Source organism: Bolinopsis microptera, chromosome 6 (assembly GCF_026151205.1).
Source record: "Bolinopsis microptera isolate Bmic1 chromosome 6, MBARI_Bmic_1.0, whole genome shotgun sequence".
NCBI classification, from domain to species: domain Eukaryota; kingdom Metazoa; phylum Ctenophora; class Tentaculata; order Lobata; family Bolinopsidae; genus Bolinopsis; species Bolinopsis microptera.
The window spans coordinates 2,357,535-2,373,777 of record NC_087077.1 but is presented as its reverse complement, the minus strand read 5'-3'; the positions used below and the strand labels follow the sequence as shown (position 1 = coordinate 2,373,777).

The 16,243-nt window shown below is 37.6% G+C and overlaps 2 protein-coding genes across 2 annotated transcripts; one reads left to right on the top strand and one right to left on the bottom strand.

Annotated features, from left to right (window-relative positions):
* The first annotated feature begins 689 nt into the window (after positions 1–689).
* Positions 690–16,231, top strand: LOC134816788 (cytosolic carboxypeptidase 6-like). The gene is made up of 16 exons (XM_063825781.1): positions 690–864; positions 1,032–1,156; positions 1,679–1,773; positions 1,964–2,072; positions 8,430–8,537; positions 8,752–8,791; positions 11,752–11,841; positions 11,980–12,051; positions 12,210–12,389; positions 12,550–12,677; positions 13,299–13,433; positions 13,572–13,771; positions 14,108–14,188; positions 14,333–14,446; positions 15,438–15,564; positions 15,772–16,231. The coding sequence occupies exons 1-16, from the start codon at positions 702–704 to the stop codon at positions 15,892–15,894; spliced, it is 1,890 nt and encodes a 629-aa protein (XP_063681851.1). The 5' UTR covers positions 690–701; the 3' UTR covers positions 15,895–16,231.
* On the bottom strand, positions 2,288–3,994 carry LOC134816789 (cholesterol 24-hydroxylase-like). The gene has a single exon (XM_063825782.1). The coding sequence runs from the start codon at positions 3,962–3,964 to the stop codon at positions 2,462–2,464; it is 1,503 nt and encodes a 500-aa protein (XP_063681852.1). The 5' UTR covers positions 3,965–3,994; the 3' UTR covers positions 2,288–2,461.
* Positions 16,232–16,243: the final 12 nt, after the last annotated feature.

Below are 16,243 nucleotides of genomic sequence, written 5' to 3'. Positions count from 1 at the left end.
GAACTTGCTTATTTAAAATCAGTAAAGATTTCAAATAATCTATCGGGCATCTAGCATCTACAAGGTCGTACTTTGGGTGAGAATCGAACCATTTCAATTTATTGCTAACCAATGGCACGACAGGCCATTCGTTTGAACTTAAACTGGTCCGAAATTTGACTGAGCTGCTGAAATCGATAATATATTTAATGACTCCTGCAACGTGCACTGATTGAAGAAAATGGAATTGATAAATTAAACATTTCTACTCTCAAAGTACGTGAGGCTTAGGTTTTTTTTTGCGTGCGAGAAAAAAAATAACTTGAACAAGTAAACTTAGCTAGCTGAAAAATGCTTCAATGAAATCTTAAGTACTGAGACAATTTTTTGTTCGTAATTAATTGCATCACGATAATGCTCAATGATTCCTGAGCACCGATGGTACTTATTCCACCTTGCTTCCTGCTGATTATATAACAGCATATCAGAACCTAGCAAGAAATCTCCTCCTTAATTCTTATAATTGCCCCTCTTCCTGAGACCTATTTAGCAATTACTTAGCAATTACCAGTATATTATCCAGTGATTAGTGTTGAGTATGCAGCTTAACATAAGAAAATCCCGATACCCGATGATTTCAAAATATTTTATAAGGGCCGGTCTAAAATTATTTCGTTCCTATATCTCAATTTTAAGTTCACTAAAGCGATCTCCCTGATAGAATGAGAAACACAGTATACGGAGACAGTCCCGAACCCGGAGAACCTGACCCACTAGTCAGTGAGGAGGTTGTGGGGAATGTATCCAAACTTTGTGTGCTTCCTCCTGGATACCGGGGTCCGCCTCGCAAGGGACATCTCATATTTGATGCCAACTTTGAAAGTGGTTAGTTAGTTACGTGTGTGGAATAATGCAAATCTGATCAATAATAATTATAGACGATGGTAGTTTAGTTAAATGTAAGTTGGAATAGTGTTTTTTATACGTCATATCAATCATAATTGTTATATAATTGATATATAATTGAATTATAATTGCTGTATATTTGCCAGGTAATCTGGGGCGGGTGGACTACATAACGGAGTTAGAGTACGATATCTTTATCAGACCGGACACCTGCAATCCTCGCTTTAGAGTCTGGTTCTATTTTACTGTCGAGAATGTCAAGTCTGACCAGGTTTGTAGTTGACGATAATCTTAGCTAAGGTTAGTTAGTCGTTTTGGATTATAGTAATAATAATATGATAAAGTTGGTGTTTGAGTCACGGTTAGCGTTGTGGATAGAAATAGGATGAGGATTCGGTATTATGAGTAAAAGGTAACGTTGAATGCGTAGTAAAATTCCGCGAGTTTACGGAAAATCAAACGTCGTACGCCCCCAAATTTTATACTCCTCCATGCTTTTACTTTTAGTTGATATTGCTAAATATTCTGTTGTTTTACTGATCGTGTGGGTAACATGAAGGCTCAACATAATTCTTAATGTAGTTATAACAAACAATCGTGCTAACCGTCGTGCAAACAGTCGTGCACATTAACCGCTGTTACACGTCAAAACAAAGTCATTTATCAACTTTAAGTTATCAACTCTATCGCAACTATGCTTAATTAATACAACTAAGTTCATCTATCAGGAATGGTGCATCATGAAACTTAATTTTAAAATAGATTAATAACTACCCCTTGTATCGTGTTTCAGAGGGTGATATTCAACATCGTGAACTTTAGCAAGACAAAGAGTTTGTACAGGGAAGGGATGAGCCCCGTTGTCAGATCTACCTCACGACCAAAATGGTAAGAAAAATAAAGTCTTGGATTTTTAGGCTCCCCACGAATAGTTTTTGAAGCAGTGGTCTCATAATTAAGATTTAGACGAGCTGTTTTATAAATCTGTGTATATCTATAATTTGCACAATACAATGCATAATTTGATATTTATAAAGGCTCTGGAAAGTATACAAACCTCTAAAATTCTTTTGTTTAGGCAAAGAGTTCCTGGAAAGAACGTGTTCTATTACAAGTGTCCGGACCACAGAAAGAACTATGTTATGTCCTTTGCTTTCCAGTTTGATCGAGAGGACGATGTGTATGAGGTAAGGCTACCTCTGCTTTGAGAGAAATTTCGTTGTGTGATTTTTATATTGTTAATTTAGAAGTTTCTGATTTTCTTTACCAACCTAATGAATTGATAATTAAAAAAATTATTATTCTACAATAAGCGTGACAGTCAGACAGTGGTGAGTGGTTAACCAGTCAGCGTCTAGCATCGGCCAATTTTATTTCAATAATTTAAAGAAAATTCAAAATGTAATGATTAGTAAACAATTATTTTATCATTTTAATCGCACAATAAAATGTAACATCAGACCAATTCACATCTTGAATATAGTACGGTCAGGTAATTAAATCACAAAACATCAAATTTTAATAAATGAAAGATAGATCACATTATTCAGTAATCTAAACTTAAAACAATTTATTTCTACTTCGTAAAAATTCTAACATTAACTCCATTCTTTGGTCTAATTGTAATGTTTCCCAGCATCATAAGATCTGTTTCCTGTGGGGTCGCGTTCACAACCACAAACTTTCTAAAAATATTCGCCAAAATTACTTTCATCTCCAAAATGGCAAAGTTTTTCCCAATGCAATTTCTTGGACCTGTTGAGAAAGGCATGTAGGTATAGGGTACAATGTTTTTCATGGAGGCCGGTGAAAATCGTTCTGGGTCAAAAACTTCAGGGTCTTTCCAATACCTGGAATCAACGTGCAGGTTAAAGTATGGGACGTTAAACTTGGTTCCTTTTGGAAAGGATACTCCGTTAATACTTGTTCCATGAGACTGACACTGTCTTGTAGTTCCAACGGCTGGTCCTTTGAGCCTCAAACTCTCTTTTATTATCATTTCAATGTACACCAACTTTTGAACATCTTCAAAACATATCTGATCTCTGTCTCCGAAAACATCCTTAACCTCGGCTTGAGCTTTTTGGTAAACATGAGGGTTCATTGATATGAACCATACAGCACATGCCATTGTTATGGATGTTGTCTCCATGCCAGCTACCAGGAAAACATTGTAGTCATCAATCACATCTTCCATCGTCAGATCATCTGAACAGTCATTTCCTCGGATGATATGCGATAAAACATTATTTTCTGTAACAGCTTTATCTCCTATTTTCTCCAAATGTTTCCTACTTAAATCTCGAATCGGTTGAACTGCATTTTTGAATTGCTCTTTTTCAGGTAATCTTCCCCACGGATTCTTGAAGGACAGTGGATTTTTGAAGACCACTGCCGTTAACTGAACCATCACTCGGGCCATCTTCAATGCTGCGTCTCCGTGTTCTGCTGCCATTTCTTCGCTCCAGTTAAATCCGCAAAACGAAATCGCCTCGAAAGCGGCTCTGTCCAAAAATTCTGAGATGTCAAAGGCTTGGCCACATTCGGCTTTTGTATTCAGGACTTTGACCAATCTTTCAGCAACTTTGTTCATTCCGTCCATGGTTGTTCGAAGGAAAGATCTGGTAAAGGCAGGGTCCATTATTCTTCTTTTAGCTGCCCACACATCCCCTCCCGGGTCACTCAGTAACCCATGGTTTCCGAATGCTCGAGTCTTACCACACCAACCCAAGGTTTGCTTCAGTATTTCCCTCTTATGAAAAGTAATCCGGTCGGTGAGGAGTTTGGGTATAATTCTAAGATCCAGAGTCAAGACCAAGTTCATGGTGAACAGCGCCAAAACTACTGTTTCTTCACCTGACTCTTTCTGATATTCACCGACTATTTGCATAAAGTTTTCCTCTGGGGCCTGATTTATTCTCATCCTTAAATTTGGAAGATGGCCCATGAACCACTTCAACGAAATGGGTATGGGAAATGAAGCGATGTGTCGGTATTGTCGTCGTTTCCAGAAAAGATACAAGTTAAGTGCGATGTAGCTCAAAAGGAACAGAACGAGCATCTTCAAGATAAGGAACATGACTTTGCTTGTATTCTGCTGTCGATATCCTACAAAATAATAAAGTGGTTAAAATAATTAAATAGTGGGTGTTATATTGAGTTAAATTGAGTCTCATTTCTTGGATCTATTGAAATACACTTATTGAATGAAATGTTTATCAAATTGTTCATAATACAAATTAATATCACAATTGTCTCATATTTGTATCAAGTCCCTTCTAAGTCGTTCATATTCCTTTAGAGAGTCTTTAGTCGTGAGAAAACTCTTGAGCAGTGACATATCATAAACGTCGTAAGCCATCCCTCCCTAGGGATTATAATACATAATATTAAGATATGACCATCTTATAAAATCAAACCGAAATATAAAACATATATCATAAAATATCAGTCAAGTTATATTATCAAATCAACAGTGGGTACATAAATGTTTAAGAAAAGTTTATTAAATACTTTTAAGACTTTACAGAGCAATTATAATGCTTTTGGAAACGAAGGAAAACACACAACGTATAGCAATTATAAGGTTTAAATGAGAATATAATGAACTGTTGCCCCTGTCTTAATTTGTTTGCTTTCATCTCTGTCTGAACTGTTGTTTGGACTGACTTGAGTTCGTCATCCTTCTTTTCGATAAGCTTACTGTGCGTATGGGGGGCTGCAAAACAATTAAAAATGTGACAATCAGTTTCCAGCCAATAAGACAGACGACAGTTTTTCTTTCGAAACTGATCGCTTGTTCAAGTTAGTTGATACGAGGAATCCGTAGTCCTCCACTCTGAGGTCTTGACACATCTCATTGAAAACACTGTTTTTACTTTTAGCCCCCCCCCCCCTACCTGGTCTGCATGCCTGATCTTGAACGGATCAACATAATCGGGGTCATCGGCCAAATCGGCTACACAGTACACAGTTCACAGTACACAGTACACAGTACACAGTACACAGTACACAGTACACAGTACACAGTACACAGTACACAGTACACAGTACACAGTACACAGTACACAGTACAAAGTACACAGTACACAGTTCACAGTTCACAGTACACAGTACACAGTACACAGTACACAGTACACAGTACACAGTACACAGTACACAGTACACAGTACACAGTACACATCACACAGTACACCGTACACAGTACACAGTACACAGTACACAGTACACAGTACACAGTACACAGTACGCAGTACACAGTACACAGTATAACAGCTTATAACAGAGCTCGCTATTTGCAACAAAATGTAAGATGTAAAATTACAAAATATCCTGTCCAAACCCAGGATGCACTACTTGAAGAATTCGTTGTAACTTTGTTTAAAAAGCATTAATACAACTAATCTTTATTAAGGAGTAAGATGCAAGAAGAAACACATGCTCGTTAGATTCCGTCTCACAGAACTCAAACAGTGGTGTGACATGAATGTGAAGGAGGTATTCTTAGAGTAATCAAATGAGATAAAATAAAGAAAATGTGATAAAGGATGAAGTAATCAAGATTATAAGGAATAAAGATAATAAGTCAAAGCAAATTTTGCCACAACTTTCTATAAATACCAAATTAACGGGTTATTAAATTACTGATTACTAGAATAAGATTATTTTAAATATAGGTACATCTTAGACCCTACTATTCTTCAACAAAATGACTAGAACGAAACCTAGAAGTGGTACGAGGCAGCAGTGGTCTTTTAACTTCCCATTCCATTTCCGCTATATCAAATTTCTATAGATTGTGGTATCACAGTATAACAGCTATGCATTATGCAAGATCAGTAATTGGTGTCACGTTTCAATTTTGATCAGCTGTTCATGCAAGGGTGCTGGGTGGGGTTGCAGCCCAAAGCCTGTAAACTGTATCAAGGAACTTTTTGCAAATCGGTTATTGTAAGAGTTTGTGAAAATGTATTTCAAGTGAATACAAGGGTAGTAGTAGTAGTAGTATGTAGTTAGATCAAGAATCAATAGTTCCCACAGTCAGACAACGAATGAGTAAGTACATGTAGTTACAGCGTATATTAAGTAGTGTAACAAAATTAGGACCTGAAATAATAAAGTAATGAGTAAATATTTCATACATGAAAAGATAATATGTAAATAGCATGAAATTGGGTGTAGATCTTTTTTTCGAGCAATTACATGGCATGGTGATTAAGACCAAGAATCGGGGTTTGTCAAAGCAAATTCTACTCGACAGCTTTTCTAAAAATGAGCTAAAATGTAGCTAGAAAGAACCAGACAGTTTTAGAAGCTTTTACATCATAGCTGGGCTCGTTGACGGATATAAAATGTTAAAAAGTATTATGAAATTGACTACAATATACAAACTACAGTTTACTACAGAGTAATTTGCATCGTGATCAACACAGTCTACAATCTACACGGTAATCGTACTGTAGTGCGACACGTACTCTAGTGCGACACGTACTCTAGTGCGAAGTCCGACAAAAACACCCTCTGTCGCACTACAGTACGTGTCGCACTACGATCCAGGTAGCGTACTCTAGTGCGAAAAAATATCCTGACTTATTTTCAAGTTCAGGTCACATCCTATCCTTCTTATGGACCATTAAGTGATTCGTCGGGTCGGTTCACGTCATTTTTTTCGAAGTGATCTTGCGAATACGATTCGTCAGTTCACATCACGTGTTTCGAAGTTATCCACTGATCATAATTCCTTCGGGTCAGTTCAAGCCACGTATGCAGTGTGTGATCCACTGGGTTACTCTTAAGCAGCATATGATCCTCATTCCTATCACACGCATCGTATGAAGGTATATCTCCGATTGGGATAACAAGTTCATATGCTTGGGCCATAAATAAGGTCACGATGATTCCACCAAAGCATCGAACAACATCAACATGTCTTCTTCAATCACCTTCATTCCTGGACACACTACTGGTTCAAGAAACGTTATCCACGACGGATACCGCTACTGCCTGGATAAGAATTGTGACGACAAGACCTACTGGCGATGCACTGAGAAGACCTGCTCCGGACGTCTCAGTCTGACGAACAACACTACTGTGACCTGGACGCAGCTGAAAGCAACCCTTCCCTCGGAGATGGATTCCTTTGCTGCCTAGTGACTACTACGAACGTACCTGGGTCGGAATACAAAACTCCTCTCCCCCTTGATGGGCTGCACCAACCCTACTATCTGGCGATTTATCGACGTCCTGAAGAAGGAGCATGATCTAACCCGATGGAAGATCAACCAGAAGAATGAAGATGCTCAGACAACTACCTCCTCGCCGACTGAAGAAGTGGACTGATTACGACCGTCGCTTGTAGCGCGATGCACTACTGGGTCGCGCGCGCGCATCCAATAATGCTTCTCGCAGATCGGCGAGATGCGAAGGATTGACATCGTGAATCAAGACCGTCGCTTGAACGCTGTGATTGATAGTTACGATGATTATGACAGAATGGATTAGTTGAAGTGTGTTTGAACAATGATTTTGAATTGAATATTGGGATTGCAATCTTTGATTTTATATTTAACCCCATTACTCATACACGACTACACTCTTGTCGTTAAAAATGGAAAGTAAAATTTTTATTGAATGTGCAAAGTGTTTTGTCGCACTTTAGTTCGTGTCGCACTACAGTCTAGGTAGCGCACTGTAGTGCGACAGTGTCGGCCTTGAAAATTCTCTGTCGCACTAGGGTACGTGTCGCACTACGATCCAGGTAGCGTACTCTACTGCGACAGTGTCGATCTTGGAGGTTTCGCACTAGGGTACGTGTCGCACTACAGTACGTGAACCAATCTACACTGTGTACTCCAATTCGTGTACATAATGTGCTGAATGAAAATAGCGTTTGTTTCCAGAACATTTCACTAAAGCAGTAACTAACATTTAGAGGGTAAGAGGCGACTTTAGAGTCCCATTTAACAAATCCTGGTATAAATGAATCTTAAAATATGAAGCGATTTTTTTCTCAAAAAGCTGCATAAATAGTGCAGCGAGTAACAACAGAAGTCATTGATTCTCTAATAAACTGCGAAGGAAGTACATTTAACACAACGAAGGAGTGAAAGAGAGAGCGCGGTATGGAATGGTATATGGGTGTATCATTATAACTGTTTACATTATTACATTTCGTTCATTACCCACTCAATAATGAAAGGTAGTCAGGCTCCCAGTACCTCGACACACTGTATTACAACTACATATATTAATGTACTATTAGGTTAAATATTGGGCACCAAATGTGGTTCTCTACAGAAAATGATCAACAAAACATTCTCCACAAACAACTCTCAACAAAACACAATTCTGTTTGCATAACATTATAACATTATAAGGTGCCCAATATAACACTGTGTTAGGATAATACGACTCACCTACTTTTCAGTACAGATACCAGACACCAATGTTTAATCGGTTTATCTTCTTTGAGGTGTGACAACGGTATATTATAAGAAGATATTCTCGTAATTAAACCACAAAGCTGATGAATATTATGGTTTCAGTTTGCATACTGTTTCCCGTATACGAACGCGCGTCTAAGCAGCTGGATAGCTAAGCAGGAAGAAAGAGATATTGATTACTTTTACGCAGATGTACTCTGTGATACTGTGGTAGGTTTTGGTAACAGAAAATTAGTTGTGATAAATGAGATTAATTACAACTTGAAAATTTACTTAGTACTTAATAGAAAATAAAATATGATTTTCTGCTCGTTTCGGTAGCCATTTACACGCCATTTATTCATTGAGACAAAAAGTTAAATATTTTATTAATCTTTTCGCAATGGTTGTTTCTCTATCTTGATGACAAAGTATATTATTTCAGCAACAAAGAAATCTAGATATTATCACGATTACTTCACCCGGTAAGACATTTTGTTGAAAAAATAAAATAAGATCCTGCAATGGAAAATATGCACCAGAAATTTTGCAGATTGATGCTCGCTACTGGAGTAGTAAAAACAGTGTTTATAAATTTATTGTTCAAGCCGATAAAAGTTGCCTTGATGATTAAAAGAGTGTGTTATGAAGGTGGCCTCATTTTGCATCATGTATACAATGACTCTAACTCGAATTGCTATGCTTGTCAATATTACATCAACCATTTCGTTAAAGGTCACAGAATGGGAGAACATGATTTAGTGTCTCTGTCACAATAATTTTATGCGTTCGGCGCACGCGCGAAACTATTTTGATATATAAAATGCCATGACGAGCATCTAGTGTAAATATAACATGTGCAATCGCGCGCGACGTGAGTTAAATAGTTTGATTTTTTCGAGGCTTTTCACAATTCTTTGAGAAATGTCATTTTCTGAAATGAAGCGATTGTTTTACAGTTAACTTAACTTCAACAAAAACTATACTTAAAATAGACTTATTTTACTTAACTTATTTGATAAAAACTATACTTAAGGAAGCCCATTCCCAACATTTCATGGGAATAAACTTTATTTATAATTATCTATTTACCTTTGTTTAAGTGAGGAAGCATATGTTTAACAAACGTTTCTCGGACTGAATATTACAGTCAAAATATTCTCAGCCATACGGCCTTACAGTCTACTATGAGCGAACAAATGTTTCTTCAAAGCAGTACTCGATCTGTTAGTTTTGTAATCAAATTTCTCGCATATAACAAGGAACTGAAACCGAGGGGTTCCGTTAAGGCCCTTCACACTTTGTTTCTGTCTGGTTCTAATGTACCGTCACAATAGTGACTTTAATATATAAAAAGCTTTTCTCCACTATGAGTCAACATAAATTATGCCTCCTCAAATGTGTGTCCTCTCTGATTGTGTGTTCTTGATGTTTTCGAGGGTTTTTACTTATATAACACTCGTTATAATTCTTTGAGAAATGAATCGATTATTAAGACACCTTTAATAAACAAACAATATTTAATAATGACCATATTTGTAGCTGAAATTCTAATACAGATTACAATTATAATGAAGTTTTATATAACCCATTCCAGATATTTTCTGGATTTAAGTTTCTTTATAATCATTTAGTTACCCATTGTTCATGTGATAAGATAAGCGTACAATTATTTAAAAACGTTGGACAAGTTAAAAAACCGTAACAGTAATCAATCGAAATTGTTGTGAATTGAAGAGACCTCTTCTGATACAGAATCCAGTGACACTTGAGGAGATCACGCGTTTAAGTTTTCCTCCGCCAGGGAAAATCTGCTACATGACAGGCGACCTGGTGGCAGGTCATTAAAATGAGGAAATGAAATGACGCAAGTTTAAAACTGGTGGGAAATTGAAGTAATGAAAAAAACTGTGAAAAGTGCTGAGTTTAGATAGTTAGTTTCTCTACTATAATCCAACGCCAGTTATTGAACTCGGCTTCTCTCCGGTCTGTGTTCGTTTGGGAAAAGTTAGATCGTCTTTTCAATCAGATGAGTAGTCACACACGTCAATATATGAAAGGCTTTTCTCGGTTATGGCTTATGCGTCAACATATGCCTTTTCAAATTTCCTACCGTCCTCGACTTATAGTCGCAGACAGCACAGTGGTAAGGTTTTTCTCCCGTGTGCATCCATTTGTGAGTAGTGAGATATTTCTTTCTATAAGTCGAGTAGTCACACACGTCACATATAAAATGTTTTTCTCGGGTATGCGTCAACATATGCCTTTTCAAAGTTCCTACCGTCCTCGCTTTATAGTCGCATACAATACAGTTGTAAGGTTTCTCTCCTGTGTGAATTCGTTTGTGAACTTGAAGACTCCCGTTTTGGGCAGCTGAATAGCTACACATATCACATTTGAATGGTCTTTCTCCGATGTGGATCCTTCTGTGCTTTTGCAAATTGCCAGGAGCATATTTGCAAGGTTTTTTAACAAGCTTAGCTGATCTCTGTACAGATCCAGACGGAGATGTATCTTTAACAGGTAGAGGATCACCCAATCTGTCCTGAGGCTCAGTAGTTTCAGGAATAGGAGAGGACTTTCCTTCAGTATGCGATGATGTAGAGACCGGAAGATAACAACTATCACACTGAAATTCTCTATAGTCAAAAGGTTTAGCTTTAGCAACTACACTATAAATATTCCTCGTATCCTCTGTTGTTATGACTTTACCGTTTGCGTCTTGGTTTTTAAAGTGATCATGATCAAATTCCGACTGTTTAGCCGATACGCCGTCAGCTTTTAGGTTGTATTTTTCGGCGTCGTCATCACACTTACAAGTGCGTGTTAAAGAGGGCCAGATTGATTTAGTATCAACCTGTTGGGCGTGTGCTATCTCTTCTTTAATTTGAACCTGTAGAGTTTCTGTCTTCTCCTCTTTGATTTGAACCTGTAGAGTTTCTGTCATCTCCTTTTTGATTTGAACCCCCTCAAACTCTTCTGAGATCTAAGAATATTGTTTACAGTTTTAGCAAGCAAAATTATCAATGAAAGGATCGCGTTATTTGTTATTTGTAACGACCTAATCCTCAAAGTACAATTATTAAAAAATCGCTAGACAAGTAAAACAACCGTGACAGTAATCAATCAAAATTGTTGTGACTCGAAGAGACTTCTCCAGAACACAGTGAAGTATGTAAAAAAACCTGAGCAGTGATATCACGTGTAAAAGCAGTGATATCACGTGTAAAAGCAGTGATATCACGTGACCTGCTACATGACCGGTTACTTGGGAACATGCCAGGATTCGTAGTAGGTCAATAAGATGAGGAAATGATCCCGAGGTTTTCAGACCTGGATTAATCCTAGCTCATGACTCAACACTTACTTTACCCGCTATAAATTTAAAATGTACACTCATAATATGACGTGATAACTTACACTTTTGACTTTGACATTATTTCAGATAACATTCACCCTACTAAACAGAAAAGAGTGATATTCATTACTGCCAGAGTTCATCCAGGAGAATCACCCTCTTCGTATGTCTGCGAAGGTAGGTCTAAACAATTTATCTTTGACGCGACATTTTAAGCTGGATATCTTTTCGTCTAAGAGTGAAAATGACTGTAATACTGAGATATTGAGGCATCTAAATTTTGACTTGACTTATGAAAATATTTTTTTATTTCAGGGCTTATGGAATTTATATTGGAGGACACACCTGAAGCCAAAGCTCTAAGGGATCACATAGTCTTTAAATTCGGTACAATTTTTCACTTCAAGAAGTATACTGTCTGTACTGTATAGACACTAGACAGATTTAAAGAAAGCCACTTGACGAGAGCAGAACAGTTACAATCCTCTAAAATGAATCTAAGAAAACTAAATAATTTCCCTTAAACACGAGCCCTTGTTCTGCAGTGCCGATGTTGAATCCTGACGGAGTAGCGCTGGGTAACTACAGGTGCTCACTAATGGGGTTTGATCTGAACAGACATTGGACTGACCCGTCCAGGTGGGCTCATCCTACCCTTGAAGCTACTAAAGCTCTGCTCCTGGAATACAATGATAACCCTAGTGTTGATTTGGACTTTTACATCGGTCAGTTGTTGTTTAGGTTTTATGGTCAATCTGCTGCATAATTTCATTTTGGGTTCACCACCCGATTTGCAACGGCATGTAATATAGTAATATAACTTTAGATGTGCTCTCAATTGTGATGTTTTGCAACTGTTTATTTAAATATCACCTTCTTGTTCAGATATCCACGCGCACTCAACTCTTATGAACGGGTTCATGTACGGCAATGTGTACGATGATAATGACAGATTTGAACGGCAAGCTGTGTTCCCCAAACTCCTTTGTAACAACGCTGAGGACTTTTCTCTGGTAGGAGTCACGTGATTGTCTTTGTTTATATTGAGCACAATACTAAAATTGTCATATTATCCTTTTATGATTACATTTGATAACATATGTTCGAGCTTTTCATTTAGAATGAAAACAAATCTATCATATTATGGAGCCAGGGTGTGGATTAGCTACGGCTGATTTAAGCACTTCCATGACCCATCCCATTAGATAATAGTAATACATAATACATCTTACTATATATAAAGCGAGACGATATATATATGGATCCGTACCATTTTACTGACACCACGGCATCAAAATTAACGCGACTTTCCGCAAAAACCGTAAAAGATTAACAACTGAAACGTTTTTTACTGGGTCAAATGTTTTAATGGCCTTCAAATCAGCATCAAAAAATAAAAAATAGGCCAAGGAATCGGAATTTTAGAGCCCAAAATTTGGACCCCCAAGTGGTATCAAAAATGCGAATTACAAAAGTAATAATTATTTTAGTCTCTTGAGTCTTGACACCATTTTAGGGTTATACGGTTTCCTGCTATGTATGTATTATGTATTATACATAATACATACATATTACATAATACATACATATTACATAATTACATATATAACAATACTGAACCACTACACTCCCAGGCCTTCACCTCGTTTAACAAAGATGCAGTGAAGGCGGGGACTGGTAGGCGTTTCCTGGGATCGTGCCTCAGTCCCAGATCAAACTGTTACACACTTGAAGTGTCCTTTTACAGCTACACCACTCAGAATAGCCAGGTAAGCATTGAAACACTCTCACCAGGCCTGTAAAAAGAAGTTTCAAAATGTAAGTAGTTATCATGATAAGAATTTGGTTAACATCACACATGATGATACATATACCAGTGCCAGCCTCCAATTTTGTTATTTCTCCAGGTGATCCCGTACTCAGTAGACGGATACATCAGCCTGGGACGGAACGTGGCTAAAACCTTCCTGAACTACTACCAACTAACACCAGTCACCACTCCCCCCACTGCTACCCAGCTGATGCCGCCTGTTAACAAGTCTAAACTTAGGGCGCATATTAGAGATGAGGTCCTCATGGTCCATAGACAACGAAACAATACTTCAAAGTAGGCGGGAGTTACACTTTAGTTTTTATTATGTTACGTTTAAGTTATCAGGACCCAGCGAATTAAGTTGTGAAGTCTTGTCAGCACATTTCAGCGTTAGGATAAAATTAATAATACCTCTAAGTTTTCCGGGGTTTCTATTTTTAATCGATTTTTAGTTTTATGCATACAAGGTGGTCCAAAATTGTTTGGACTTTCGGATAGCTTTAAAGGGTATCGTTGCCACAGCTCAGTGCTTGAAGAATTTAGATAAATTGTATTAAATGTAATCAAATAGAATTTTTTTTTAAAATCATAAAACTTAATGAACCGACAAACACAGCATATTTCCCACAGGACAACCCTCCAAACAGATTCTAGTCGGAACCCCTCTGATGCAATTTATAAACCCGCTTATGAAGCCCAACTTTCGAACAGGTCAGACACCAACTGCTGTAAAACACATATTATAATCATGCAAAGTCTGATGTTTTCCTGTATTTAGGCCCTAGCATGTGCATGTTTGATTTCAAGCCTCAGATTAAAGTTCAAATTTTAAATTTTTTGATTCGCATGTTACAGCACGACGTCGTTACAATCCTACATAAAACAGTTGAGGAGCAAGATGGCCAGGGAACTTACACAAAAACAAGTTCCCTCCAAGGAGATGATGTGTACCCCTAATTCTACAGTCAGGTTTGTTATGCAGGCTACATTGCTGACTGTACTGTACATTTACTGTACATTTACTGTACATTTACTGTACATTTACTGTACATTTACTGTACATTTACTGTACATTTACTGTACGTTTACTGTACATTTACTGTACATTAACTGTACATTTACTGTACATTCACCGCACATTTACTGCCGCGAATGTTCATAACAATCTCTACAACTCAACGTCTTACATTTAACATTTTTAGTCAATCATTATCTTATCTTAGGACTCCACATTCACAAACTTATCACAAACTTCAATATAATTATACACATAAATAATAATAATAATAAATATGTACATACCAGTTAATATTATCCACTCTTTTCACTATTTCTCAGCAGTATGTTCACTGCAAAGCGGGCGTACGAAACTTTGCGTAGTTTGTCACCTGTTACAGTTCTGTATGAATCATACTCGCCTAGTGCTAGGTCAGCATCACCCGTCACCCATCACCCACCACCTGTCACCCATCACAACAACTCATCTTTCACTAGAGTCTCGGAGGTGGGTTGGATTATAGGTTTTAAGAAACAGTGGAGAGTTTCATTACGAGAGTTATTCTAATCCACATGTTATTTTTCCATATAATTTGAGATTTTGTATTGAACCATATTTTTTGTCTTTGCCTATCGACGAATAGGGAGATTCTTTAATCACACCTAGTAACACCTATTGGCTATTAACACCTTGTATTACCTGATACCACCCAGTAACGCCTAGTAACACATAATACCATCTAGTGTTACCTAATACCACCCAGTAACGCCTAGTATAGTAGTATCACCTAATACCACCTAGTAACTCCTATTAAGACATATTAAACACTTAGTAACACCTAGTAACACCTAACACCACCTAGTAACACCTAGTAACACCTATTAACACTTAGTAACACCTAATAACACCTATAATAATACATGTCACCTAGTACTAACGCTGACACCCCAGGCCTTCACCCAGGTCTCAACTGACCAGCACGTTGATGAGCCCGACAAGCCCGCTCCCAGGACCACCTCCTCCTCCACAGGCCCTGACCAGTCCCCGGGGCCCCGCTCTGAGGGGACTAGACGACCCTTTACCCGACCAAGTTAGTTCTTATTAGTAGTAGCACGACGTTATTCATTCCTATATCGGACACGGCTTAGTTATATTAGTATATGCTAAAATTGGGACCCAATTTAGCATTTACCTGAAACATTTTTGCACCCTTGAACAATACCAATGCCCTGACATTGTTAACTAATAGTATAACTACTTATTATTATCTTATATTTATTATAACTTTGCCCGACAGAGTCGAAGGAACCAGCAGTTGGCGACAATGCCTCCCGCACCAAGTTCCGAATATCGAAGACGAGGGAACGGTAAACTCGGTAACTACCTCCTCAACCCTCTACAGCACGACAATTCTCTGTGAACTGACTGTCAGCATCTTTAGATTCAGAATATAATATTCATCAAACAGCATGGACCTGGTCAGGAACACTTTAAATTTGACGATAGCATGATCATCAAGATCTTGATAGTTCTAGTTTTGGGTTTGGCGTTTTGGGCGTTCGGCGTCAGTGAGATTACTTTGAGTTGGTTGCAGATGCAGTTTGTAATGAATTGTTTATAAATGTAAATATTTTAAAATGTAATTATTAAATAATTAATGTTTATTTATGTAACTTTGAGAGTATTATATTCAGGTCTTTGATATAGTGTTCTTATTTCCTCAGATTTCGTTTGATGAATAATCAGTTTGGTTGAGAGATGTTTATTTT

What these genes read in the sequence shown, in the direction of transcription:
- LOC134816788 (XM_063825781.1), top strand. Translation starts at nt 702, where the DNA reads ATGAGAAACACAGTATACGGAGACAGTCCCGAACCCGGAGAACCTGAC. An exon ending in CTCTTCGTATGTCTGCGAAG is followed by an intron (nt 11,842 to 11,979) that starts GTAGGTCTAAAC and finishes TTTTTATTTCAG; the next exon opens with GGCTTATGGAATTTATATTG. An exon ending in ACGACCCTTTACCCGACCAA is followed by an intron (nt 15,565 to 15,771) that starts GTTAGTTCTTAT and finishes TTTGCCCGACAG; the next exon opens with AGTCGAAGGAACCAGCAGTT.
- LOC134816789 (XM_063825782.1), bottom strand. Translation starts at nt 3,964, where the DNA reads ATGTTCCTTATCTTGAAGATGCTCGTTCTGTTCCTTTTGAGCTACATC.